At 45.7% G+C, this 27,500-nt stretch overlaps 1 protein-coding gene across 2 annotated transcripts in view; it reads right to left on the reverse strand.

The window, feature by feature from the left end:
- Positions 1 to 27,500, reverse strand: part of LOC143291619 (uncharacterized) — a 49,939-nt gene that overhangs the window by 4,026 nt on the left and 18,413 nt on the right. Inside the window, exons 3-4 of one of the 2 annotated variants that reach the window (XM_076601575.1) lie at positions 10,694 to 11,192; positions 7,146 to 7,289 (exon numbers count right to left, since the gene is read on the reverse strand). In XM_076601575.1, the coding sequence (XP_076457690.1) occupies positions 7,146 to 7,289; positions 10,694 to 10,961 (412 nt within the window). In that variant the 5' untranslated portion in view covers positions 10,962 to 11,192. Of the gene's footprint in view, positions 1 to 7,145; positions 7,290 to 10,693; positions 11,403 to 27,500 lie in introns of both variants that reach the window. The other variant, XM_076601574.1, reaches the window with a different exon arrangement.

Raw genomic sequence — 27,500 nt, forward strand, 5'->3', positions numbered from 1 at the left:
CAACAGCACAAAATGTCACTGTCACAACACTTTCATCTCACATGTCACTGCCACAATGGCATATATATACATGTCACTGTCATAACATCATACATGTCTCATCATAACACATCGCTGCCACAACATCACATACATCAATGTCACAATGTCATACATCACTGCCATAACATCACACACATCACTGTCATAACATCACACACATCACTCATTCACTGTCATAACATCACACACATCACTGCCATAACATCACACACATCACTCATTCACTGTCATCACTGTCATAACATCACACACATCACTCATTCACTGTCATAACATCACACACATCACTGCCATAACATCACACACATCACTCATTCACTGTCATCACTGTCATAACATCACACACATCACTCATTCACTGTCATAACATCACACACATCACTGTTGATGTCATAACAACACACATCACTGTCATAACATCACACATATCACTGCCCATAACATCACACACATCACTGTCATAACATCACAGATGTCTCTACCCATAACATCACACACACACATCACTGCCATAACAACACACACACATTACTGTCATAACATCACTGTCATAACATCACACACATCACCATCATAACATCACGCACACACATTTGTCACTGTCATAACATCACAAACATCACTGTCATAACATCACACACATCACAGTCATAACATCACACACATCACAGTCATAACATCACACACAATCTCTGTCATAACATCACACACATCACTGTCATATAACATCACACACATCACTTTATAACATCACACACATCCCTGTCATAACATCATACACATCACTGCCATAACATCACACTATATCTCTGTCATTCAAACACCTGACTGTCACAGTGTCACAGTGCCAGTCAGTGTCACAAGCAGACAAAACAACAATGCAAACACTGACACTACATAGCAGGCAGCCATGTGGACAGGGCAAAAAAAAAAAAAAAAAAAAAAAAAAAGGCAACACACCTCAAAGCAACAAAAGGAAACATGCCCCATAGCAACACGACACCACACACACACACACGCACACACAGAGCGTCACACACACACACACACACACACAGATGACGAACATTAACCCCAAAACTACAATCCCCCTCCCCCCCACCCCACCCCTAAGCCTAACCTCCTTCTCCAATCATGGCCCCTCCTAAAACTTATAAAAGCAAGGCAGAGAATTGTATTAAAACCGGAGAAAGGGCATTCCGATGGCACGAGTTGTCACGATTCACCTAGCAGGCTTGATGTGCACGCTCCGTTCCCTTTTTTTACTTATTATTCTTTTAATTAACCAAGTTTTTATTGTGAATGGTGTCAACTTCTCTGCCATGACCTGGACAACACTGTGGTATCTTTTTCTGCGAGTTTTGGCCATGGATAACAGAAATACGTTGGAATTTCTTTGGTCTCTCTCTCTCTTCTCTGTCATGGCAAGATAGCCAAAGTGATCTCTTCGCACGGCCTGCCAATGTCAATGTGTCGTTTTGTCAGTTTCCCTGCACTCTTCCAGCACAAGTGCACCCACATGACACCAACAAACACAGTGTTTATTCCGTGGCTTACTCTCGGGCACAGCTCATGGATTATCAAAACCAGTGTTCATTTTCTCTGACGACGACCAGCGCCTCCCCAGTTTCTTCCTCCCTGCCATCATGGACACTGTGCTGGCGCCTTCAGGGACTAGGGATTCATTCCTGCTGCCTGCCCTGTCTCAGGAAGCCTGCCAGGAATAAGCGTCCTAACAGAGGAGGTCGTAGGAAGCAGGGCATGAAAATTCCTGTTTGGATTACCCCGCCCACCGATAGTAACTGGAAGTCTGTTCCATTTCAATCATTCTCGGAAATGTAACCTTGCTAATCTGATCAAGATCGACACCACTATTTCTGCCCAAGAACATTCTGATTCTTTTGAAATAATGTGTCTTTAACACCCAGTCGTGCAGAAACAAAACAGATGCAGTGTGTGACTTGATCATTGTGGTAAACTATGATCTTGTGTTTTTAACTGAGACATATGGCTTAGACCGACCAGTGATGAATGTGATATTGTTAATGTGACCCCTTCTGGTTTTACTTTGAAATCTGTTCCTAGAGAGACTGGTGTAGGTGGTGGACTTGCTGTTTTGTTTAGGGACATTTTAGCTTGCTACATACAAGTTTCTACTCAAGACCTTGATTTTAGGTCCTTTGAAGTGTGTGAAACTCGGCTGTGCTACGAGAACCAGCATGTTACATTCCTCACAGTCTATAGACCGCCACCAAACAAAAAGAACAAACTTTCGAACAAAATGTTTATCGATGAATTTTGTGATTTGCTGGATTGTTTTATCTCATGTGATAACATTTTTATTGTTGGTGATTTTAAGTTTTAACTTTCATTTTGATTCAACTTCTGATGCAAATGTTGCTTCTCCTAAAAAAATACTTGAAAACCATTGTTTACAACAGCTTGTTAAGGCTGCCACCCACCGTCACGGTCATACATTAGACTGGGTCATAACAAACAGTGAGAACAGTGTGACAGATCTTGTTGTTGACAAACTCATCTCTGACCACTCTGTGATAGCAGTTAATCTTAAGCTCAAAAAACCTGTAAAGATAAAGAAAAATGTTTACTCACGCAATTACAGATCTTCAAATGTTAATCTTTTAAAAGCTGATGTTTCAAAAGTATTTGCCACCAGTCTGTATACCAGTGACCTGATCACATTTTACAACGCTTCCCTACAGGAACAACTTGATAAGCATGCCCCTCTCACAATGTGTGTTGTGTTCGATCGTTGATGTGCACCCTGGATGTCTCTTGAAATCAAGATGGCAAAACAGCAGCGTCGCTCTGCTGAGCAAAAATGGTGAAAGTTTGGTCTGGAAATTTTCAAGCAGATATATGCTCACTTACTCAAAGTTGTAAATCAAATGATCTGCGATGCGGAAAAGAAATACGTGTGCAACAGAATTACTGATTCCTCCAGAGTTCTGTTTCGCTTGGCCAGTCAGATGATGGGGAAGGATGTCCGAACTGTTCTGCCTGGCAATGCACCTTCTGAAAATCTAGCCTATAAATTTACTGATTATTTCACTACTAAAATAGAGATGATTAGAAGTAGCTTCGTTTCTCCTACTGATTTTGGCAATTCTGATCCTTTTAATGGAACACAGTTCACTACATTCTAGAAAGTTACTAAGGAACAGGTCAAAGATGTCATCCTCAAGATGCCAAAGAAATCATGCAGTCTCGATCCTATCCCACATTATATATTATACCAATGTTTAGAAGAATTACTACATATCATGAATATATCCTCAACCTCAGGTGTTGTCCCACAGTCCTTCAAGCATGCCTTGGTGTGTTCCCTTTTGAAGAAAGCTAGTCTTGATCCCGAAAACCTGAAAAACTATAGACCAGTATCAAACCTCCCATTTCTGTCTAAAGTTTTAGAACGTATTGTGTTTGGCCAGCTTATGAAACACCTTGAGATGCACAGTCTCCTGGAGCCATTTCAGTCAGCATACAAAAAGGGACACAGCATGGAAACAGTCTTATTACATGTGGTCAATGACCTGTTGCTAGCATCTGATGCAGGCAAGGTATCCATTCTGTCACTGCTGGACCTTTCTGCAGCATATGACACGATAGACCATGAAATTATGGTCAGAAGGTTGTGTGCTGTGTTCGGACTCAATGGTACTGTTCTGAAATGGTTTCATTCCTACTTATCAGGTCGCACACACTCTGTCCTTGTAAATGGAAACCAGTCTGTTCCGTCTGTGCTCAGATATGGGGTACCACAAGGTTCCGTCCTGATACCTGTACTCTTTACAATGTACACACAACGTCTAAGTTTGACCATTTAACAGTCTGTACCTCACTATCATCTGTTTGCTGACGATTCTTAACTGCATGATTCTACTATTCCCTCTGAAATTCCATGTTTAGCTTCTAAATTTAAAACTGGTATAGAAAATGTAGCAAAGTGGATGAAACAAAACAAACTAAAAATGAATGACGACAAAACAACTCATGTTGACTGGTAATAAAAAAAAAAAAGCTCAAGCAGATAAATAGAACATCTATCATTTGTTCTGGCATAGAAATTTCTTTTTCTAGTTCTGTCCGCAATCATGGTTTTTACCTCAATTCATCCCTCATGATGGAAACTCACGTGAACCACCTGTATAAAGTTCTTTACTTTCAGCTTCGTAAGATTAGTAAAATCCGCCCCTTCCTGTCTGTTGATGCCGCCAACAAACTTGCTGTTGTCTTCATTTCATCCCGCCTAGATTATTGTAATTCTCTCTTAGCTGGCCTTCCCAATGATAAACTCTTCAAGCTCCAGAAAATACAGAACAGTGCAGCTCGACTCGTCCTTAAAAAGTCGAGGAGAGAGAGTGCTACTGCTCTTCTGCGGACACTTCATTGGTTGCCTGTTCAAGCCAGAATTGAATATAAGGTTGCCTGCCTATGCTTTCAGTGCCTGAATTATGATACCATACCCTCATATCTTTCTGAGCTTATTAACCCGTACTTGCCATACATTGAGATCTCTTGATTGCTCCCCGCTAACTGTTCCCCGATACTTTCTTAACTCCTGTGGAAAGAGGTCATTTTCCGTCTTCAGCCGAACAACTTGGAATTCTCTGCCTATTGCTCTCAGACAAAGTTACAACTCATCTATCTACCTTTAAAGCAAATCTTAAAATTTATCTCTTTAAAAAAATACTTGCCATAACTCAAATAGTGCTGTTGTCCCAGACCCATGGCAATGTGAGTGTGTGTGATGGGAGAGTAGAGAGAATGGGGGTGGGTAGATGGATGGTGGTGGTGTGGTTCGAAAGGGAGAATGACCCGATTTTTACCCCTTTTACCTTTTCTACCCAAAATTTTATTTTACAATTTTTACAAAATCTGTGGCATGCAGATTACAATTATGTTCCTTTTTACATGTATGTATTTTAAGTGAAAATTGCTGTCATCTCAGCCGTTTAATCATGTGTGTGTCTGTGCGTGTGTGTTAGTGTGCATGTTGGAGTGTGACAGTTGTAGTATTGATAGTATGTTATTTTGTGAGTTTTATGCATTGTGTTTTTATAATATTAATGATTCTGTTTCATGTTTCTGCTACTTTTTATATGCTTTCTTGTTTCACTTTAGGTACTGGATTGTAAAGCGCTTAGAGCTTGTATTATAGCGCTATATAAAAATAAAATATTATTATTATTATGCCTGGCAGTTCAGTAGTAGTATAACTTTGTACTACAGTTGAATAGCTCTACATGTTTCACTGTACAAAATTCAGTCCTCCTTCCCAGCCTTGTGAGTTTTGTGTGTTGCCATAAAACCAGAGCCACTTTATTTCCCTTAGTTCAAGCTCTCTCTCTCTCTTTCTCTCCCTGTGTGTGTGTGTGTGTGTGTGTGTGTGTGTGTGTGTGTGTGTGTGTGTGAGTGTGTGTGTGTACACGTGTGTGTGTGTGTATGTGTGTGTGTGTGTGTGTGTGTTTGTGTATGCGCGTGTGTGCTGTGTGTGTGTGTGTGTGTACACGTGTGTGTGTGTACACGTGTGTGTGTGTGTGTGTTTGTTTGTTTGTTTGTTTGTTTGTGTGTGTGTGTGTGTGTGTGTGTGTGTGTGTGTGTGTGTGTGTGTGTGTGTGTGTGTGTGTGTGTGTGTTTTGTTTGTATACAGTACACACACAATTAATTTTCAACAACAAAAATATTTTTTCTTCAGGTATTTGCCACTCTTGGTTAAACTTCTTTTGCACAAAATACACACAAAACCAAAAACCAGACCCAGAACCCCCCCCCTCCCCCCCAACCCCCCCCCTCCCCGCCACACACACACCTAAAAAAAACTCCCCACCCCTCTCACCATGTGGAGGGGCAAGGGGAATCAGACTCACAAGTGAGGCCAATGAAGGCGCAAGCAGCCTGGTGGGGTGTCTGCAGCTCTTGCGGTGTACCTTCCTCACCTACTTACCACCTCTTCAGAGTCCAACCCCCTCCCCAACCCCCCAACCGAAAAACTCCCCACCCCTCTCCCTTTGGGAGGGGGCAAGGGGGGAAGGCTCACATGTGAGGCTGAAAAAGGCACAAGCAGCCTTGCTACTGTACCTACCACCCCTCCAGAAGCCACCCCCCCTCCCCCCACCCAACACCCCCCCCCCTCCCCACCCCAGCCCCCCAAAAAACCAATCAACTCCACACCCCTCTCCCCTGCGGAGGGGGCACGGGGGGGATTAGACTCACAAGTGAGGCTGACGAAGGCACATGCAGCCTTGCAGTGGTACCTACCTACCACCCCTCCAAAAGCCAACACTCCCTCACCCACCACCCCATCCACCCACACCCCATACCAATAAACTCCCCACTCTTCTCACTCTGGGGAGGGGACAAGGGGGAAGACTCAAAAGTGATGCTGAAGAAGGCACAAGCACTGAAGCAGCACTGCTACTGTACCTTCCGCAGAGCTCTACCTACCACCCCTCCAAAATCCACCCATGTCAGTGCTGCCTACCCCCCTTTTCAAGTTCCAGGGACACACATCTTAAAAACCAGGGACAAAGCCTGATTTCCAGGGACACCTCTTATGACGTCAGATTTTACCACCTCAAAGAAAATGAAATGAAAAATTACCTTTATTTACACTATGTACAACATCGGCCATGTCTCGGTGTACTTCGCAATGAAAGTTTGATGCCGTTTTGCTATCTTCTTCGATGTAGATTCGCACTCCTTGCTGCTTCGCTTCGACGCCATTATTTCAATCTCTCTCGAAAGTTCCACATCGGCCTATACGCATGCGCGCTGGTCACACTTTTGGCGGTGTGGCCATAGTCAGTCGATGCGTATTTGCCTAAAGACTTTTTTCCCGGGACACGAAACTGAAAAGTGGATTCCCGGGACGGACTGTCCGTTTTCATTGTTTTCCGGGACAAATACCCGTACCCCCAGGACGGTAGGCAGCCCTGCCATGTCACCCAACAATCCCCCTCCTCCCAAAAAAACAAAAAACCTAACATTGTAAAAACAAAACTCCCCACCCCCTGGAGAGGAGGCAAAGGGGGTCTGGGAGGGTTGAGGGGGGCGGGGGGGGGGGGCAATTTTAGACTCACAAGTGAGGCCAATGAAGGCGCAGGCAGCCTGGTGAGGGTTGCAGTTCTTGCAGTAGCAGCAGAGGGAGAACAGCGCGATCAGCAGCGCCAGCAGACTGCTGGCCACCGCCACCCCCATCATCCCCTGCACTGCCTTGAACCAGTCTGTGGAAAAAACAAACAAAAAAACCCCAAACAAAATTTAAAAAAAAACACCACCACAAAAAATACATTATATACACATCAGGGAAACGGTTCATATTAACTCATTCAACCCTGTGCCCGAGTATTGCTCTGGCTTGTACATTTGTTTCATTAAATTAACTCACTCAGTACGGCCAGTCCTCTCTTCTCCTCTGCACAGACTCCTCGGATGTCCAGTGGGTGTCTCAATGACCAAACCTTTAGCTTCCGTCGTCAGAATTGTGGTATTCTTTGTCAACAAACACCTCTTCAGTATAAGAGCCTTCCACTTGCAATATTTTGATGATGGTAATTGGGGTGAAACGCTGTTAACGTCGTCTCTTTCGCTGTTCGTATGGAATGAGTTAAAGTGGTTTCATTAAAATGGTGCCTTTCTCACCAAAAGCTCAAGATGCTTTATCAAGGAAAAAGTTACTAATTTCATAAACCACTCATGACCACTCTGTGATCTTCTCACAAGGCTGAGGCTGGAAGTAACATTCATGTACATGATGTATGTAGTGATGGTGTATGCATTTTCCAGAAAAATTCCAGAAGCTATATATAAATCTATTCTAATGACAAACAATCTAGAGATCTATTCCTGTGTAGCCACCAAATTTTGCATGGTATTACTATTAATAGTATTGTACTTTACAGATCTTATATGGATCAATGTGTCTGAAAGTTTTATTCCCATAGTATAGGATTAAAACAACAACTTGTAGTAACACCTATCAACAATAACAACAAAACCATGGAGCCTTACTTTACAAATTGAAGAAATTATGACAAAAACATAAAAACAAAAAAACAACAACAAACAAACAAAAAACCAAACAATATATATATAATAAGTCATAAAAAACAAAATTATAAAATAAAAGAGGTGGAGTGAAGGGGGTGGGGGTGGGGGGCTATTGGGAACCCAGACCCATGTTGAAAAGTATTGTTAATTAAAACATCTATCATTTATGTAATGATTACTTCACACACAAAGTCACACACACACACACGCACACACACACACACGCACACACACACACACAAACACTGAAACTTTGCACCACAAGAAGAAAGCAAACATTTCAAATTCAACGCTGGGACTGAGAGCTCTGCAACAACCCTGCCACACACATGGACCAGGTTTCATCCACTGTATACTGTTAACACTATCACTGGAAACAAGGCCTGACTAAGCGCGTTGGGTTACGCTGCTGGTCAGGCATCTGCTTGGCTTGGCAGATGTGGTGTAGCGTATATGGTTTTGTCCGAACGCAGTGACGCCTCCTTGAGCTACTGAAACTGAAACTGGAAACAGCGTAGCTTCCCTTAAAACACACCTTGTCTACTACTAGACAAACAGAGAAACAGCAGCTTGTTGACCTCGGGGAGCTCTAGATACACAGATCTACACAAGCACAAATTCTTCACTTCATAGGCAGCAAAACCTGGGAGAAGGGTTGGGGGTAAGGATCGGGAGGGGGGGGGGGGGGGGGAGGGTTAGTAAGGGGGAGGGGGAATGGGTGGAGGGGATGCAGCCCTGAAGTAAGGGATGGGGTTTAAGGGATGGGGTTAAGTCCCGACAGAAAAACCAAACCAAAACGAAAACAACGAAGTAGCACAGTAGCAATCTGTTCATACTGAAGTTGGAGACCTGATGCCAACACCAATACAGAAGACTGCGCCAGTTTTCCATTCTTAGTTATGGAAAAATTGCCTTTTACTCATGCTCTAGGAAAAAAAAGTCTTACTGAGTTATTCTCAAATTTATCAGCTTTCATCAAGTCTTACTCTAGTCTAGTCTTTGTTACACAGTCAACCATGTGCATGCATGCACATCCCTACATAGTATTCTACTTCTACCAATTTAGAATCAGTAACAACAACAAATGAATCCCAATACAACTTAAGTGTGTGTGTGTGTGTGTGTGTGTGTGTGTTTAATATGCGAGTGTGTGGTGTGTGTGTGTGTGTGTGTGCGCGCGCGCGCGTGCGCGTACATGCAAGCGTGTGTGCATACATGTATACGTTTATGTATGTGTGTGTGTGCGTGTGTGTGCGCGCGCATGCGTGTGTGTGTGTGTGCACATGACAGTGAGCAAGTGGCACTGATATTCCTCACACCATAATCCCCAATTTCCTACACATAATAATTAAAATACACAGCCATGACCAGGCTCCTTCTGGTTGTACAGAATTTTTTTTTTTTTTTTTTTTAAAGCAAAAAAAAAAAAAAAAAAGCAAGCTGGAACTGCTGGCATCACTCCATGAAAAAAAAAATTTCAATGGGGTTTGATCCTCACTATCTCGGAATAGGACAAAAGGAAAAGGCCAGAACCCCCCTCCCCCCTAAACAAACACAGAAAATGACTGTCATTATGATTAATTCTCACATGATGAAGACCTTTGGCAGACTATCTAACAGAAAGCAGACAATCATATATTCAAAAGGGGGTGGGGAGTGGGGGAAGTGGAGGGGGGTTCCAATTCCAGCCATTTATCACATAAATTTAAATATGTGTAGTGGTAGATATTCAGCAATGTGGCCTGAGCCTCACTAGTCTGGGTATAGCAGCTGGCCAGTGGCTGAAAAATCTGGTGTCTGCTTGCCAAGTATGCTAAACATTGGCTCTAGAGAGCTATGTATGAATTATGCATATCATGCAAAGGAAGGACATGATTTGTGATGCGTTCACAGGGAAAGGGCTGGTATGGCCTATTATCTACAGACTGTAATAATCTGATGTTCATATTCTTAATGCACTGGTCAGGTGAGATGTGACAGAACTTTGCTGGGGACAATTACCCTTTTGCTGCCATTGGTTCCTTTGTATGAACTTAGTGCATGCTGCATACACATCAGGCTATGTACAACAAATTATACACATCTACATCAGAAATGCCAACAATGAAATTGAAAGCATAGACTTTGGAGGGATGTTACAGTATCAAATTTCCCTTGGTGGCTATTATAAAAAGGTGGATAACATGCATGCCAACATCAAAACAGTTTTAATCTGGTCTTAGCTCTCAGTCTTCTTCAATCACCGATATGTGTGACGGGACATTAAACAAAAATTCCTTCCTTCTTAGCTCTCATAATTCTTACAAGAAATATGAAATTCTTCTGCACTGTTTATTGCAAAAAATCTCATTGGCCATGGTTGTCTCGGCCAACCCGAGCAAGGACTGAAATAAATTACAACCAAAGTGAAATCGTACGGTAATTTTATTCTGTGCTGTCCTCTGTGATTCAAGGAATTTTATACCTGACGAACACCATTGAACTGACAGAAAAAAACACGAAACCTAATCAATTTAATAAACAAACGTATTACAGTGGGCAACAAGAATCTAGTAAGGTTACAAAATCAAAATCTTACTTGGCAAATTCTGCTCAATGTAGAAGTCGTCCGCAAAGAACCAGCGGCAGTTGTCAAGGTTTCCTGCTTCCGTGATGTCTCCATGGCATCTCAACCAAAGGCCACAATCACACGTCTTGCAATAGTCGAATATAGATCCTGAGGTGCATAGGCTGGTGGGGTTGCTTCCACGAAATTTTAGCCAATTGGGAGTAGCAAAGGCTACGATGATCGCCACCGCCGTTATCAAGACACTAAAGACTGCCGTCACAACAACACATGACGCCATTTTGGCTCCTTGGGTTTTCTTGCTTCTTTCTTACTGTAGCGGGAGAAAAGCACACACTTTCGAAGACTATTTCGCCAAGGTCTCAGTGAAACTAGGTCAGTTCTACACCACTCCGTTATCTTTCGCGAGATTTACTACACTGAAGAAGCCTCTCCCAGCCAAGTATTTCACAACTCTCACCAAATGATTCAGAAGCAAAAAGCCGAACCCAGATGGACAGCAGACGATAAACTGAAAAAAATCACACAGCAGCCTTGTCTCGTTTGAGGGGCACACAACAAACATAGACGAAAATCCTTCGCTTTGCAGCATAAAATGTCAGAACTCGAATCGATAAACAGAAAAGCTGGTTCACATGTTCAGCCAGGCAAGCGTGTTAGGCGATGCTCTCTCTCTTTCCGTCTGTCTCTGTTTTCCTTCGCAATGTTGAGCGAGTGCACTCTGTTGGAGAGGAAAAGGATGGCTTACGAAGGGAGAAAAGTCATTCGGACCCGCCCAACTTCGTGCTTACCGCCCGCTATGTTTCAGAGGCACGTGAAAAATTAAAAAAAGAAGGAGGTTAAAGAAAACAAAAAAATTACTCAAGACACAAGAGACTCGAGATTTTTCTTCTTTGGTGATGGATGCGCAAGCCTTGCTGTTGTGTTTGGTAGTAATTTTACGTGGAAAGTTCCGTGTGCAAGCATAATTGTTATTGTCATTATTATGATAATTTGTTATCAGTGTGTGGGGGTATCGGGGATGGGGGGTTGGTGTGTGGAGCCGGGGGGTTGATAGAGCATGTGTGAGCCGCATTAAAAAAAAAAATTTTTTTAGATGCATCAGTGGCTGATGGCTGATTTAATATAAGTGTGACACCCCTTCCCTTGCGCCTCAGTAAGACCAAATTCTTCAATTTGAATCCGGTAAAGAGTTTTGAATTATTCTTCTTTTTCTCCTTCTTCTTTATTTTATTTTAATTTTTTCATTATTTTATTTTATTTTTATTTTTTGTTGCCCCATCATATGCACCGTTTCAACGATGGCATCACTCCACTGAACGCCGCGCTCATTCCGAGTCCCTCCACCACCCCCACCCCCACCCCCCACCCCGGCCCCCCCACCGCCGGTTGGCACACAAACCCCCACCCTCCACCCACCCGGCCCCGGCCCCTCCACATACACGGCCACACCGTGACCACGGTTAGTCTGTCTCAGTCCCAGCGCCAGTAGCCACTGAGAACTAATCGATGTTCGGTCGTCAGGAGGCTCCACACCAGAGGAGACCCTGCACTGCTGCTGAGCCACTTCGGCGGTGTTTGATCGGTAGTGCCTGTTCTGATTTAACGTACTTAAGGTACCACTAACTAAGCGGCCCCCTACTGATGGCAATAATAGTCGCGGAGCCAGACTGAGCTTCTTCTTCTTCTTCTTCTTCTTCTTCTTTCTTCTTCTTCTTTTTCTTCTTCTCCTCCTCCTCCTCCTCCTCCTTCTTCTTCTTCTTCTTCTTCTTCTTCTTCTTCTTCTTCTTCTTCTTCTTCTTCTTCTTCTTCTTCTTCTCTCCTCCTCCTCATCATCATCATCATCACTCATCATCATCATCATCTTCTTCTTCTTCTTCTCATCCTCCTCATCATCTTCTTCTTCTTCTTATCATCATCATCATCATCATCATCATCTTCTTCTTCTTCCTCTTCTCAGTCTCTGTGAAGAGTCGCCGGTTGAGGCACCTGATCACAGAAGAACTATTCACCAGATTCAGTCTTCCACGGCATGCAGGCCTGTCGCTGGTTCAGTTGTGTGTCAAAACTGAGCCTATACTACTGAGGTCTCTGCAAAACGGTTGTCCTGTCCTTTGATTGTCAGTCAATCTTTTTTTTTCTGTCTTGTATTTGTATTTGTATTTCTTTTTATCACAACAAATTTCTCTGTGTGAAATTCGGGCTGCTCTCCCCAGGGAGAGCGCGTCGCTACACTACAGCGCCACCCATTTTTTTGTATTTTTTCCTGCGTGCAATTTTTTTTTTTTTTTTAAATGTTTTTCCTATCGCAGTGGATTTTTCTACAGAATTTTGCCAGGAACAACTCTTTTGTTGCCGTGGGTTCTTTTACGTGCGCTAAGTGCATGCTAGCACACGGGACCTCGGTTTATCGTCTCATCCGAATGACGCGCGCACACCGTGACACACACACACACATGCACCGTGGTCTTCAGTTCGCCGTCTCCCTCCTTCTCTGTACAGTTCCTTGGAGGATCAGTTGTTTTCAGGGGCATGCCATTGGATAGCAGTCATTTTGTTACACTACTGTTGACCATACCGAGAACCAGCTGCGTTGCTTTCTGAGGTTAAGTTTCTTCACGGTCACTGTTCACGGTCAGCAGATCTTCATAATTATAAAATCCCTCCTGCTTGTTCATGTGAAAGACACACACACACACACACACACACACACACACACACACACACACACACACACACACCGCCGTTGCACATGGATCAACTGTCAACTTGAGAGAACTTAATTTTTTCTTCTGATCCCTGTTGGTGCATGCCATTGTAGACAGCTATGATTAATGTGTATGCTTTTCGTATTTGATACTGTGATTACTGATCGAGTTTAGAGAGAGAGAGAGAGAGAGAGAGAGAGAGAGAGAGAGAGAGACAGAGACAGAGACAGAGAGAGAGAGAAAGTGAGAGACAGAGACAGAGACAGACAGACAGACAGAGAGACGGAGACAGACAGACAGACAGACAGACAGAGGCAGACAGGCACAGAGAGAGAGAGAGAGAGAGAGAGAGAGAGAGAGAGAGAAAGAGAGAGAGACAGACAGAGGCAGACAGTCACACAGAGAGAGGGAGAGAAAGAGAGAGAGAGACAGGCAGAGAGAGGCAGACAGTCACAGAGAGAGAGAGAGAGAGAGGGCCGAGAGAAAGAGAGAGAGAGAGACAGAGAGAGGCAGACAGGCAGAGAAAGAGAGAGAGAGAGAGAGAGAGAGACAGACAGACAGACAGACAGACAGACAGAGAGGGAGGGAAAGAGAGAGAGACAGACAGACAGAGACAGAGACTCACGGTGAGATAGATAGACAGACAGACACTGAGGGAGATACAGAGAGACGCGGAGAGACAGAGCGACAGAGATCATACAGGCAGGTAGAATAAGCTACATACATACATACATACATACATACGCAAATCTTCTACACACTGATCTCCGGATCCTCCGATCTGTCTCTTCAAGTTCCTACCGCTCCCCAAGATATATAAAACTGTACATCACCCTCCACTAATGCTTCATGTTTATTCTCACTTTCATTGGCCTGTGGAATGAATACCAACATCAGCAGCGGAGGGTTGGAAAGAGGCAGTCGGTAGGGGGCGTGTTAGAGGGAGAGATCATGGGGGAAAGGTGGGGGGGGGGGGGGGGGGGGGGGGTCGGAAAGGCAGTGGGGCAGGAGGGGGAGGAGGGGGGGACCGGCCTGAACATGATGGAAGAGGAAGTGAGAGGGAAAGAGGGGGAGGGAGGGGGAGAGAAGAAAAAAAAAAGAAAAGATGCGCTCGCAAAAAAAAAAAAAAAAAAAAAAAAAAAAGTCATTGTCTGTTGTCCTTAAAACTGTGTCAGCGGAACTTTACAATCATCCCCAAGAGTCAAGGATGCTGAGTGAGTGACTCGATCTTATCACCACCACCACCACCACCACCACTATCATCATCATCATCATCATCACCATTATCATCATGGGTTTTATTGGACTTTGCGAACGAAGATTTTCTGAGGAAGGGGATTATTCACTACTGCTACTGTTACTACTGTCAGCCGAACCACTCACTGACTGCACGGCTGAGCGTGGCCCATTTTCTTTCTTGGAAGATAAGTGGTACAACAACAACAACAACAACAACAACACGACAGAAACAAAAGAAGAAAAAGGAAGAAAAAAAAGGAAAAAAAGAGAAAAAAAAAGAAAGAAAGAAAAAAAAGGAGAAAAAAAAAAGAAAAAAAAAAAAAAAGGAAGAATAAAAAGTTATGAATTGACATTATCATTCTTCTTCTTCTTCTTCTTCTTCTTCTTCTTCTTCTTCTTCTTCTTCTTCTTCTTCTAATTCTTTAATTTATGTGTATGTGTGAACAGTAAGTGCGTCAGTGTGTGTTTGAGTGTTGTAAGCGAGAATGTGTACGTATGTCTTTGTTTGCTTGTTTTATAATTGTGTGTGTGTGTGTGTGTGTGTGTGTGTGTGTGTGTGTGTGTAGTGTGTTAGTGTGTGTGTGTGTGTGTGTGTGTGTGTGTGTGTGTGTGTGTGTGTGTGTGTGTGTGTGTGTGTGTGAGTACGTACGCCGTACATGTAATGTACCAATTGTTCCAGTTTTCATCGCTTTGTTACCTTTAATAGACTATTCCAGTTACTATTCTTATTCGTCGTTCTTATTATTTTATTTTATTTCAAATTATTTCTTAATTTTTTTAATGTTTTGTGTCGTTCTTTATTTTTATGTTTATGTCGTTAAATGGGCAGAATTGTAAAAAGGCCTTTACTATGACTAATTCTTTACCCATTAAAGATTCAATCAATCAATCAATCAATCAATCAATCTTCTTCTTCTTTTTCGTCTTCTTTCATTAAAAATATATATTCAAATATAAGTAGTTATTTGATTAGATCTTTTGCTTTCTACTAATCTTTTCGTGCACAATGTTTTACTGTACACCAGTAGTTTAGTTTCTTTTTTTATTAGTATCATTAATCAATTAATCAATTTATTTAATTATTGTTGTCGTTAATTTTTTTCCCTCTGTGTGTGTGTGTGTGTGTGTGTGTGTGTGTGTGTGTGTGTGTGTGTGTGTGTGAGAGAGAGAGAGAGAAGAAAGAAAGAGAGAGAGAGAGAAGAGAGAGAGACAGAGAGAGAGAGAGAGAGAGAGAGAGAGAGAGAGAGAGAGAGAGAGAGAGAATGTACGTGTGTCTCAGTGCCAGTGTGTGTGTGCGTGCGTGCATGTGCGCGCGTGCATGTGTGTGTGTGTGTGTGTGTGTATGTCAGTGTGCGCGTATATGTGTGTGCGCGCGTGCGCTCGTGCGCTCGCGGCGTATATACCTCCTACTTAAGGACAAACGCCAACGCAACTACAACGCCAAGTTTACGACTCCCAGCGCCGATATATTATATAGATCTTCACTCGTTGACCCGGTCACGCACGAACCGCGACTATGCTGCCAGAGGCGTTGAACGTGATGATGTCAGTGTAGCGATAAGGACTTCAACGTCCAGCAGGTAAGGACTCGCTCCGATCGGCAACAGTCGCAGCCGTCGTTACGCGCTAACGCCAGAGGCGTTGTATGATGTGTAGCGATAGGTGCTGTAGCGGCCAGCTCCCTCGACTGCTGCTGCTCGCTACCAGACAGAGAGAGAGAGAGAGAGAGAGAGAGGGAGAGAGAGAAGGATGGGGAAATCCGATAGTACGAAACGGCCTGTGTGTGTGTGTGTGTCGTAACACTGACGTCGTTAACTGACGATCTGTGTGTGTGTGTGTGTGTGTGTGTGTGTGTGTGTGTGTGTGTTTGCCAATGCGTGCGTGCGCCGTGCGTGTCACGTGCTGGATTGTAAAGCGCTTAGAGCTTGTTTATGCTTGTATTATAGCGCTATATAAAAATAAAACATTATTATTATTATTATTATTATTATTATTATGTGGAGTGATGGCCTGGAGGTAACGCGTCCGCCTAGGAAGCGAGAGAATCTGAGCGCGCTGGTTCGAATCACGGCTCAGCCACCGATATTTTCCCGGCTCCTCCAATTGACCTTGAGTAGTGGTCTGGACGCTAGTCATTCGGATGAGACGATAAACCGAGGTCCCGTGTGCAGCATGCACTTAGCGCACGTAAAAGAACCCACGGCAACAAAAGGGTTGTTCCTGGCAAAATTTCGTAGAAAAATTCACTTCGATAGGAAAAATAACAAAACAAACAAACAAACAAACAAAAAAAACCCTGCACGCAGGAAAAATAACAAAAAAATGGGTGGCGTTGTAGTGTAGCGACGCGCTCTCCCTGGGGAGAGCAGCCCGAATTTCACACAGAGAAATCTGTTGTGATAAAAAAAAGAAATACAAATACAAACAAATTATTATTATTATTATTATTATCGATCTGGTATTTTGCACTGAACAGTCTGGTGACATTTTGCCGGACGTTGACGGTTCGATTATTAACATTTTCCTGGCATTCCGTCCGAACTCTTACATTTATCGGCCTGGTCAGAATCGTTTTGCCTCATGTAATAATTATTTGTTAGTCTGTGTGGTGCTACACCGTGCGTTTCGTTATTGTAGTAGTAGTAGTAGTAGTAGCAGTAGTAGTAGTAGTAGTAGTCGTAGCAATAGTGGAAGTAGTGGTAGTTGTTGTTGTTATTGTTGGGCCAACAGCAAAGTGTGAGCTGTGTGAAGTGGAGTGGGTGTGGGTTGGTGGGATTTGATTGATTGATTGATTGATTGATTGATAAGGATACATATTTGACTGTGCTTTCATATCTGTGAAACTGCATGTTTGGTGCATATCTGTTATGCATGTGTGAGTGTATATGTGAATGTGTGTCTTCATGTTTTACATTTATTTGCTTATTTATCAGCATTGTTGTCTTATTTATTTATTTATTTATTATTATTATTATTACTACTACCTTTTTTTTATATTATAATAATTATTTGTTTATTTATTTATGTAAGCTTATCTATTATTTATTCACCTTTTTTTTTCTCAAGGCCTGACTAAGCGCGTTGGGTTACACTGCTGGTCAGGCATCTGCTTGGCAGATGTGGTGTAGCGTATATGGATTTGTCCGAACGCAGTGACGCCTCCTTGAGCTGCTGAAACTGAAACTGAAATTATATAGTGTCTATCCTCGGTCACAGACCAAGCTCTAAGCGCTTTACAAACACAGTCATTTGCACAACAGGCTGCCTACCTGGGTAGAGCCGACTGACGGCTACCAATGGCCGCTCATCATTCGTTTCCTGTGTCATTCAATCAGATTTCAGGCACGCACACCTACACACTCAGGCAAACATGTAACATTTAACATTTTACGTGTATGACCGTTTTGTTTATTTATCCCACCAGCCATACTCCGTTTTCGGGGTTTGTGCATGCTGGGTATGTTCTTGTTTCCATAACCCACCGAACGCTGACATGGATTACAGGATCTTTAACCTGCGTATTTGATCTTCTGCGTGCGTATACACAAGAAGGGGGTTCAGGCACTGGCAGGTCTGCACATTATGTTGACCTGGGAGATAGGAAAAATCTCCACCCTTTACCCACCAGGCGCCGTCACCATGATTCGAACCCGGGACCCTCAGATTGAACTGAGTCCAACGCTTTAACCACTCGGCTATTGCGCCCGGGATTGAGTTGAAACGGGATGATCTGTGCTTGCGGGTGTATTTGTGTGTTTTTTTTTTTAGTATGCACGCGTCACTGCATATATATATATAGCAAACGCCCAGGGCTTATGTATCATTAGTATCCTTTTATTATGTTTACGATCAATGGTTTGTCCACTGCAATGGTAGTAGTCAGGACAGCACAATGCCTCCTTTTGCTGCTCTTCTGCTGTCATAGTCGGACACGACTGACTCTCATACATACAATACTTGTTAGTCTTCGTGATATTATATACCGACGGTCCGTTTTGTTATTGTAGTGGTAGTAGTAGTAGTTGTTGTTGTTGTTGTTGTTGTTGTTGCTGCTGCTGTTGTAACTTCTCCTGCTATTGGTGCTGCTTTTGCCACTGCAGTTACTGCTGCTACTATTACTGCTGCTGCTGTTGCTGCTGCTGCAATATACCTGCTGCTGTTGTTACTGCTGCTGCTGCTGCTGCTGCTGCTAATATTGTCGTCGCCTTTGTTTTGCATTGATATGTATTCATTATGTGGTATCGATTTCGCGACGTGAAATTATTTTGCGTTGCGCTGTGTACTGTGTTGTCTTGTTTCTCGTCCTTATAAGCGAACGATTACTGTGTGGTGTGGTGTGTGGTGTGGTGTGGTGTGTGGTGTGTGGTGTGGTGTTGTGTGGTGTGGTGTGTGGTGTGGTGTGGTGTGTGGTGTGTGGTGTGGTGTAGTGTTGTGTGGTTTGGTTTGGTTTGGTTTGGTGTGGTGTGGTGTGGTGTGTGTGGTGTGGTGTGGTGGTGTGTGGTGGTGTGTGTTGTGTGGTGTTGTGTTGTGTGGTGGTGTGTGGTGTGGTGTGGTGTGGTGTGTGGTGTGGTGTGGTGTGTGGTATGGTGTTGTGTGGTTTGGTTTGGTGTGGTGTGTGTTGTGTGGTGTGGTGTGTGTTGTGTGGTGTGTTGTGTGTTGTGTTGTGTTGTGGTGTGGTGTGGTGTGGTGTTGTATGGTGTGGTGTTGTATGGTGTTGTGTGTGGTGTGGTGTTGTGTGGTTTGGTTTGGTGTGGTGTGGTGTGGTGTGGTGTGGTGTGGTGTGTGTTGTGTGGTGTGGTGTGTGGTGTGTGGTGTGTGTTGTGGTGTGTGTTGTGGTGTGGTGTGGTGTGTGGTGCGTGGTGTGGTGTTGTGTGGTGTGTGGTGTGGTGTGGTGTGGTGTTGTGTGGTGTGGTGTGTTGTGGTGTTGTGTTGTATGGTGCGGTGTTTTGTGTTATGTTGTGGTGCATTGTTTGGTGTGGTATGGTGTGGTGTTGTTGTATGGGGTGGTGTTGTATGGTGTGGTGTTGTATGGTGTGGTGGTATGGTGTGGTGTGGTGTGGTGTGGTGTGGTGCGGTGTGGTGATGTGTGGTGTGTAGTGTGGTGTGATGTGGTGTGGTGTGTGGTGGTGTGTGTTGTGCGGTGTGGTGTGTGTTGTGTGGTGTGGTGTGTGGTGTGGTGTGGTGTTGTGTGGTTTGGTTTGGTGTGGTGTGGTGTGGTGTGCTGTTGTATGGTGTGGTGTGGTCGTGTGGTATGGTGTATGTTGCGTGGTGTAGTGTGGTTTGGTTTGGTGTGGTGTGGTGTGGTGTGTAGTGTGGTGTGGTGTGTGGTGTAGTGTGGTGTGCTGTTGTATGGTGTGGTGTTGTGTGGTGTGGTGCGTGGTGTGGTGTTGTGTTGTGTGGTGTGTGGTGGTGTGGAGTGGTGTGATGTGGTGTGGTGTGGTGTGTGGTGTGGTGTGTGGTGTGGTGTGGTGCGGTGTGGTGATGTGTGGTAGTGGTGCGGTGTGGTGTGGTGTGGTGGTGTGTGTTGTGTGGTGTGGTGTGTGTTGTGTGGTGTGGTGTGGTGTGGTGTGGTGTGGTGTGTGGTGTGGTGTGTTGTGTGGTGTGGTGTGGTGTGGTGGTGTGTGGTGGTGTGTGTTGTGTGGTGTGGTGTGTGTTGTGTGGTTTGGTTTGGTGTGGTGTGGTGTGGTCGTGTGGTGTGGTGTATGTTGTGTGGTATGGTGTGGTTTGGTTTGGTGTGGTGTGGTGTGTGTTGTGTGGTGTGGTGCGTGGTGTGTAGTGTGGTGTGGTGCGTGGTGTGGTGTGGTGTTGTGTGGTCGTGTGGTGTGGTGTGTGTTGTGTGGTGTGGTGTGGTTTGGTGTGTGGTGTGGTGTGTGGTGTGGTGTGGTGCGTGGTGTGGTGTGGTGTTGTGTGTTTTGGTTTGGTGTGGTGTGGTGTGGTTTGGTTTGGTGTGGTGTGGTGTGTGTTGTGTGGTGTGGTGTGGTGTGGTGGTGTGGTGTGGTGTGGTGTGGTGGTGTGGTGTGGTGTGTGTTGTGTGGTGTGGTGTGTGTTGTGTTGTGTTGTGGTGTGGTGTGGTGTTGTATGGTGTTGTGTGGTTTGGTTTGGTTTGGTGTGGTGTGGTGTGGTGTGGTGTGGTGTGTGTTGTGTGGTGTGGTGTGTGTTGTGGTGTGGTGTGTGTTGTGGTGTGGTGTTGTATGGTGTGGTGTTGTATGGTGTGGTGTGTGTTGTGGTGTGGTGTGTGTTGTGGTGTGGTGTTGCATGGTGTGGTGTGTGGTGTGGTGTGTGTTGTGTGGTGTGGTGTGTGTTGTGGTGTGGTGTTGTGTGGTGTGGTGTTGTATGGTGTGCTGTTGTATGGTGTGGTGTGCTGCGTTGTGGTGTGGTGTGTAGTGTGTGGTGTGGTGTGGTGTGTGGTGTTGTATGGTGTGGTGTGGTGTGTGGTGTGGTGTGGTGTGGTGTGTGGTGTGTGGTGTGTTGTGTTGTGTGTTGTGTGGTGTGGTGTGTGGTGTGGTGTGGTGTGGTGTTGTATGGTGTGGTGTTGTATGGTGTGGTGTGTGGTGTGGTGTGGTGTGGTGTGGTGTTGTATGGTGTGGTGTTGTATGGTGTGGTGTGTTGTGTGTTGTGGTGTGTGGTAGTGGTGTGCTGTGGTGTGGTGTGGTGTGTGGTGTGTGTTGTGGTGTGGTGTGTGTTGTGGTGTGGTGGTGTGTGGTGGTGGTGGTCGTGTGGTGTGGTGTGTGTGGTGTGGTGATTTGTGGTGTGGAGTGTGGTGAGTGGGGTGTCACGGTGGGTAGATTGTAGTCTGTTATGGCGTGGTGTTGTGTGATGTGATGCGGTGTTATGTCAGTGGTGTATTTATCGCATTTTAGGCCCTCCCCAAAAACTTCCTCACCGGTTCCCGCTCCCACTCCACACTTCCAACCGGTACCCTTTCCCACTTTCCCATTGCCCCTCTCATCCTCATCCTACCCCGGCGACCATCGAAACTGCCAGCGTCGCCGCGTGGGTCAGTCTTCAGTTTCAGCTGTGGGAATGAGTCTGAACTCTGGCACGCGGCGTAAGTTGAGCTCTGAGCCGGCACTGCAAATGACTGTGAAATTGTAGTTTCAGTTTCAGTTTCAGTTTCAGTAGCTCAAGGAGGCGTCACTGCGTTCGGACAAATTCATCAGTATACGCTACACTGGTCACATCTGCCAAGCAGATGCCTGACCAGCAGCGTAACCCAACGCGCTTTGTCAGGCCTTGAGAAAAAAAAAAAAAAAAAAAAAAAAAAGAAAAAAAGTAGAAGAAATGTGCTGTGGTTAGACAGAGGTTATATATTTGAATGTTTTGTTTTATGGCGTTTATCTATTTATGTATTTTTTTTCCCAATGATCACAGTACTAAAAAGAAAACGAGCTGAACTTTTCTGTGTCTCCGTGTTTGTGTTGTTGCGACGTTAGCTAGTCTGGGAAAGGGGTTGGGAGTGGGTGGAGGGGTGGTGGGGTGGGTGGGGTGGGGGGGTGGGGGGGTAAATGGGCAACCCCTTACGGGTTGCGGTGACATTATTTTAGTAATCATTTATTCACCTCTGTTTTTATTTTAGTGTTTTATCTATTTATTTCAGTATTTAAGCTTTTTTTAAAAATTTTTAAATTTTAATTAATTTATTTATTTTTTATACTTATTTATGTGTTTATTCATTTATATATTCATTTATTTATCTATTATGCTTCAGTTTTGATTTTAATGGGATTTATAAAGTCAAACACATTATTGATCAAACACATAATTGATTATAGAAAGACATAGTGGGAGTGAGGGTACTACTATTTTTCCCCGCACTTCGTTTTGAAAAATGTCTTTGTTGTTGTTGTTGTTGTTGTTGTTGTTTATTAGTCAGGTCAGGTCTCTACCTGCCACAGGTACCATGTAACCCTGTGCTACCTGTCACATGCGGGCAGATGGAGCTCGACAGCCCGGGAAGGCAGTCCATCTAAGACAAGGAAAAGTCTGAAGTAAAACCCATGAAGTGCTAAGGAATGCAGGACAGTCTCGACATGCATTGACCCTGGGTCCATGGCCATGTCCTGACTTTCAGTAGCCGCGCCCCCGTGCCTCCGAGGAAGGTTTTTGAGCCAGAGGCTAGGACAAGGACAGTCTGATATAAAACCTACGACCTGAGGACCTCACTGTCACCGTCCCAGCTTGCTAGGCTATGGCAGATGAACCACGGGTGTAAAGGGTGGGGCCAGTACTGCGCACACTGCACTCCACCTAAAAATTCCATTGCGCAGGCTTGAAGGACACGTCCACGTCCGCGCCACCAACTATTCCAAGCCCTGTAGCGATGGGAAAGGGGCGAAAACGGCAGGTGGAAGATGTCACTGGAAGCCGCAGTTCCAATCCTGCATGCAGGCGGTTCAGGATATTGGTCGCCTGATTGTTGACCCGGAGGTGACAGCATCACTCGGCAGCACCCTGAACGACCAAGCAGCCTTTTCTAGGGACAGCACTGCTTGCTCCACACGGAGAGGGGCCTAGAAAAGGTGGTCCAAACAAATGCTCATCTCCATACTCCCCAGTTGGCTAGCCGCGGTCAACGGGCATCTCCAAACGCGGTCGAACAACAATAGAGAAGAAAAGGCCGGCACCTGCCTCACAATTAGGTGCAAAAGGACTAAAGGTAGCATGCTGGAACATCCGAACCATGCGTGACTCTGCAGACAGCAACCACCCAGAAAGGCGTTCCGCTCTAGTCGCACACGAACTTCAGAGACTGAACATTGACATTGCTGCCGTCAGCGAAGTCCGCTTTGCAGGGAAAGGCAGCCTCCAGGAACACGGCGCTGGGTACACCCTCTACTGGTCAGGCAAGCCAGAGACCGAGAGACGCCTTTATGGCGTAGGCTTTATGGTCAGGAGCACCATTGCCTCCAAGCTTGAAAACCTGCCAACAGGACACTCAGACCGAATTATGTCCATGCGCCTCCCACTACGGAACAAACAGCATGCCACTCTGTTCAGCGTGTACGCTCCAACCCTCCAAGCGGACCCCACAGAAAAGGTCAAGTTTTACACTGATCTGCGCAACCTCGTTCAGAACACCCCTGCTGACGACAAGGTCATCATCCTTGGCGACTTCAATGCCAGAGTTGGCCAAGATTCAGAAGCCTGGAAAGGAGTCCTTGGCAAGCATGGCGTTGGTAATTGCAACGACAATGGGCGCCTTCTTCTCGAGTTCTGTGCAGAGCAGCAGTTTACCATCACCAACACCATTTTCCAGCAGAAGGACAGCCTGAAGACAACGTGGATGCATCCTCGGTCCAAACATTGGCACCTCATTGATTACATCCTGATGCGCCAGAGAGACGTACGAGACGTCCTACACACCCGAGTGATGCCCAGCGCGGAGTGTCATACTGACCACCGCCTCGTCTGCAGCAAGCTCAGGCTCCACTTCAAGCCCAAACCAAAGAAAGGAGGAGCTCCTAGGAAGAAATTCCAGGTCGGCAACTTTCAGTCAGCTGAAGTGAAAGCTGAATTCCAGGCGAAGCTTCAGGACAAACTTGAAGACCCCAGTTGCCCCACAGACCCCTCTCCAGAAGCACTATGGGCACAGCTGAAATCAGCCATCCTGCAGTCCTCTGAAGAAGTCCTAGGGTTCTCGTCGAAAAAGAACAAGGACTGGTTTGACGAAAACAACCAGGAGATCCAAGAATTGCTGGCGAAGAAGAGATCAGCCCACCAGGCTCACCTTGCACAACCGTCTTGTCCGGTGAAGAAAGCAACCTTCCGGCTCATATGCAGCAACCTCCAGCGCAAGCTTCGTGAGATTCAAAATGGGTGGTGGACCAACCTGGCAGAGAGGGCTCAGCTTTGTGCAGACACTGGTGACTACCGGGGCTTATACGAAGCCTTGAAGGTGGTGTACGGTCCCTCATACCAGGTCCAGAGTCCTTTGCGCAGCGCAGACGGCCAGGTGCTCTTCACAGACAAGACGTCGATCCTGAACAGGTGGTCGGAACATTTCCAGGCCCTCTTCAGCGCCAACCGCACGGTTCAAGACTCGGCAATTCTCCGCATCCCACAACAGCCAGTGAAATTACAACTGGACGAGCTACCAACCCTAGAAGAGACTGTCAAGGCCATTGAACAGCTGAAATGTGGCAAGGCAGCAGGGGTTGACGGAATTCCGCCGGAGGCGTGGAAGAATGGAGGCCCAGCACTACACTCCAAACTCCACAACCTCTTTGTCTGCTGCTGGGAGCAAGGCAAACTACCACAGGACCTCCGTGACGCAGTCATCATCACCCTGTATAAAAACAAGGGAGAAAAGTCGGACTGCTCCAACTACAGGGGGATAACTCTGCTCTCCATCGCAGGCAAGATCCTCGCCAGAGTCCTCCTAAATCGGCTGGTGCCTACTATCGCCGAAGAACATCTCCCAGAGAGTCAGTGTGGCTTTAGAGCCAACAGAGGCACCACTGACATGGTCTTCGTTCTCAGACAGCTACAAGAAAAATGTCGGGAACAGAACAAAGGACTGTATGCGACATTCGTCGATCTCACGAAAGCTTTCGACACCGTGAGCAGAAAAGGTCTGTGGGAGATCATGAAACGTCTAGGATGCCCCCAAAATTCCTCAGCATGGTCATCCAACTACATGAGGAACAGCGTGGACAGGTCAGACACAGCAACGACCTTTCGGAGCCCTTCCCAATTGGAAATGGAGTGAAACAAGGTTGTGTCCTCGCGCCGACCCTCTTCACGATCTTCTTCAGCATGATGCTCCAACAGGCCACTGAAGATCTTGGCGACGACGACGGTATCTTCATCAGATACCGCACTGATGGCAGCCTATTCAACCTGAGGCGGCTACAGGCCCACACCAAGACACTGGAGCAACTCATCAGAGAGCTTCTGTTTGCCGACGATGCTGCCCTCGTCGCCCATACAGAAGCGGCCCTGCAGCGTATAACGTCCTGCTTCGCAGAGGCTGCGCAGCTCTTCGGCCTAGAAGTCAGTCTGAAAAAGACGGAAGTTCTCCACCAGCCTGCCCCACAGGAAGAATTCCACGCTCCTCACATCAACATCGGTGAGACAGAGCTGAAGTCGGTCCACCAGTTCAGCTACCTAGGCTGCACCATCTCGTCTGACGCCAAGATTGACAAGGAGATCGACAACAGACTTGCAAAGCAAACAGCGCATTCGGCAGGCTGTACAAGAGAGTGTGGAACAACAAACACCTGAAGAAAGACACAAAGATCAGCGTGTACAGAGCTGTTGTACTGCCCACCCTGTTGTATGGTTCCGAAACCTGGGTCACCTACCGGCACCACATACGACTGCTTGATCGCTTCCACCAGCGCTGCCTTCGCACCATCCTCAGCATCCACTGGAGTGACTACATCACAAATGTCGAGGTCCTGGAGCAGGCAAAGACTATCAGCATCGAGGCAGTGCTGCTAAAGACCCAGCTACGTTGGGCAGGGCACGTGTCCAGGGATGGAGGACCACCGCCTGCCCAAGATCGCGCTGTATGGCGACCTGTCCACTGGCCACCGTGACAGAGGAGCACCCAAGAAGAGATACAAAGACTCCTTGAAGAAAGCTCTCGGTGCCTGTCACATTGACCATCGCCAGTGGTCCGCAGTAGCCGCTGATCGAGAGACCTGGCGACGCACCATCCACCAAGCTGTCTCCTCCTTCGAAAACAACCGCAGGGCCAGCCTTGAGGACAAACGCAGAAGGAGGAAAAACCACGACGCTGCAGCCGCGAACCCAGACCAGACTTTCCCTTGCAACCGCTGCGGCCGACTCTGCTTTTCCCGCATTGGCCTTGTCAGCCATGAGCGTGCCTGCATGAGACGTGGACAACGCCCTTCCTAGATCTTCGTCAGCGAAGCCAGGCCATGATGATGATGATGATTGTTGTTGTTGTTGGTGGTGGTGGTGGTTGTAAATTGATAATGATAATGTTGATGATGATGATGATAGCGATGATGATGATGATGATAACAATTTCATTATACGTAATAACACGGACTTGTGTTTTCACAGAAAACTTGGACAAATTAATTTGATCAAAGCTTTCGGCTATCAGGGAGAGAACTCTAGCTAATTTGCGTTGCGATCAAGCCTATGAACAGTGCTCTCCCCTGGATTGTCCAAATCAGCGTCTTCCTTTTGACAGTTATAGAGTACATAGCAGCAGCTATATATAATATAGGGGGAGAGAGAGAGAGATGTCTATATATATACACATTCATAATACACACATACAGATATATATATATATATATATATATATATAGAGAGAGAGAGAGAGAGAGAGAGAGAGAGAGAGAGAGAGAGACAGACAGAGAGACAGAGAGAGAGAGAGACAGACAGAGAGATGTGTGTGTGTGTGTGTGTGTGTGTGTGTGTGTGTGTGTGTGTGTGTGTGTGTGTGTTATAGGCATCCGTCAGTCTCACTCAAGAGACAATGGACTTGCCCTCTGGGTGTGTGTGGCTCAGGACAGACCAAAACTGGAATGACAGCCCCTCCACACAATGCACACAGGTGACGTCTAACGCTGGTCTTTCTGTCTGTTTGTCTGTCTGTCAGGCTGGCTGGCTTCTCCTCCTGAAGCCTCTTGGCCTAGGAGCTGCTTGACAAGCGTCTCTTCGAACGTGAGAGGCCTTCATTTCTGCACCATCTGTACCTCCAAGCCGATCGCCGGTTCTAAGCAACAGTCCCCATTAATTTGTTCAGGTAGGCGTTTGAGGCCTTCTTCTTCTTCTTCTTCGTTTCGTGGGCTGCAACTCCCACGTTCACTCGTATGTACGCGAGTGAGCTTTTATGTGTCCCAGTTATGTGGGCAGCCATACTCCGTTTTCGTTTTTCTGTTTTTGTTTTT

The sequence above is a fragment of the Babylonia areolata genome, chromosome 17 (genome assembly GCF_041734735.1).
Source record: "Babylonia areolata isolate BAREFJ2019XMU chromosome 17, ASM4173473v1, whole genome shotgun sequence".
NCBI classification, from domain to species: Eukaryota; Metazoa; Mollusca; class Gastropoda; order Neogastropoda; family Buccinidae; genus Babylonia; species Babylonia areolata.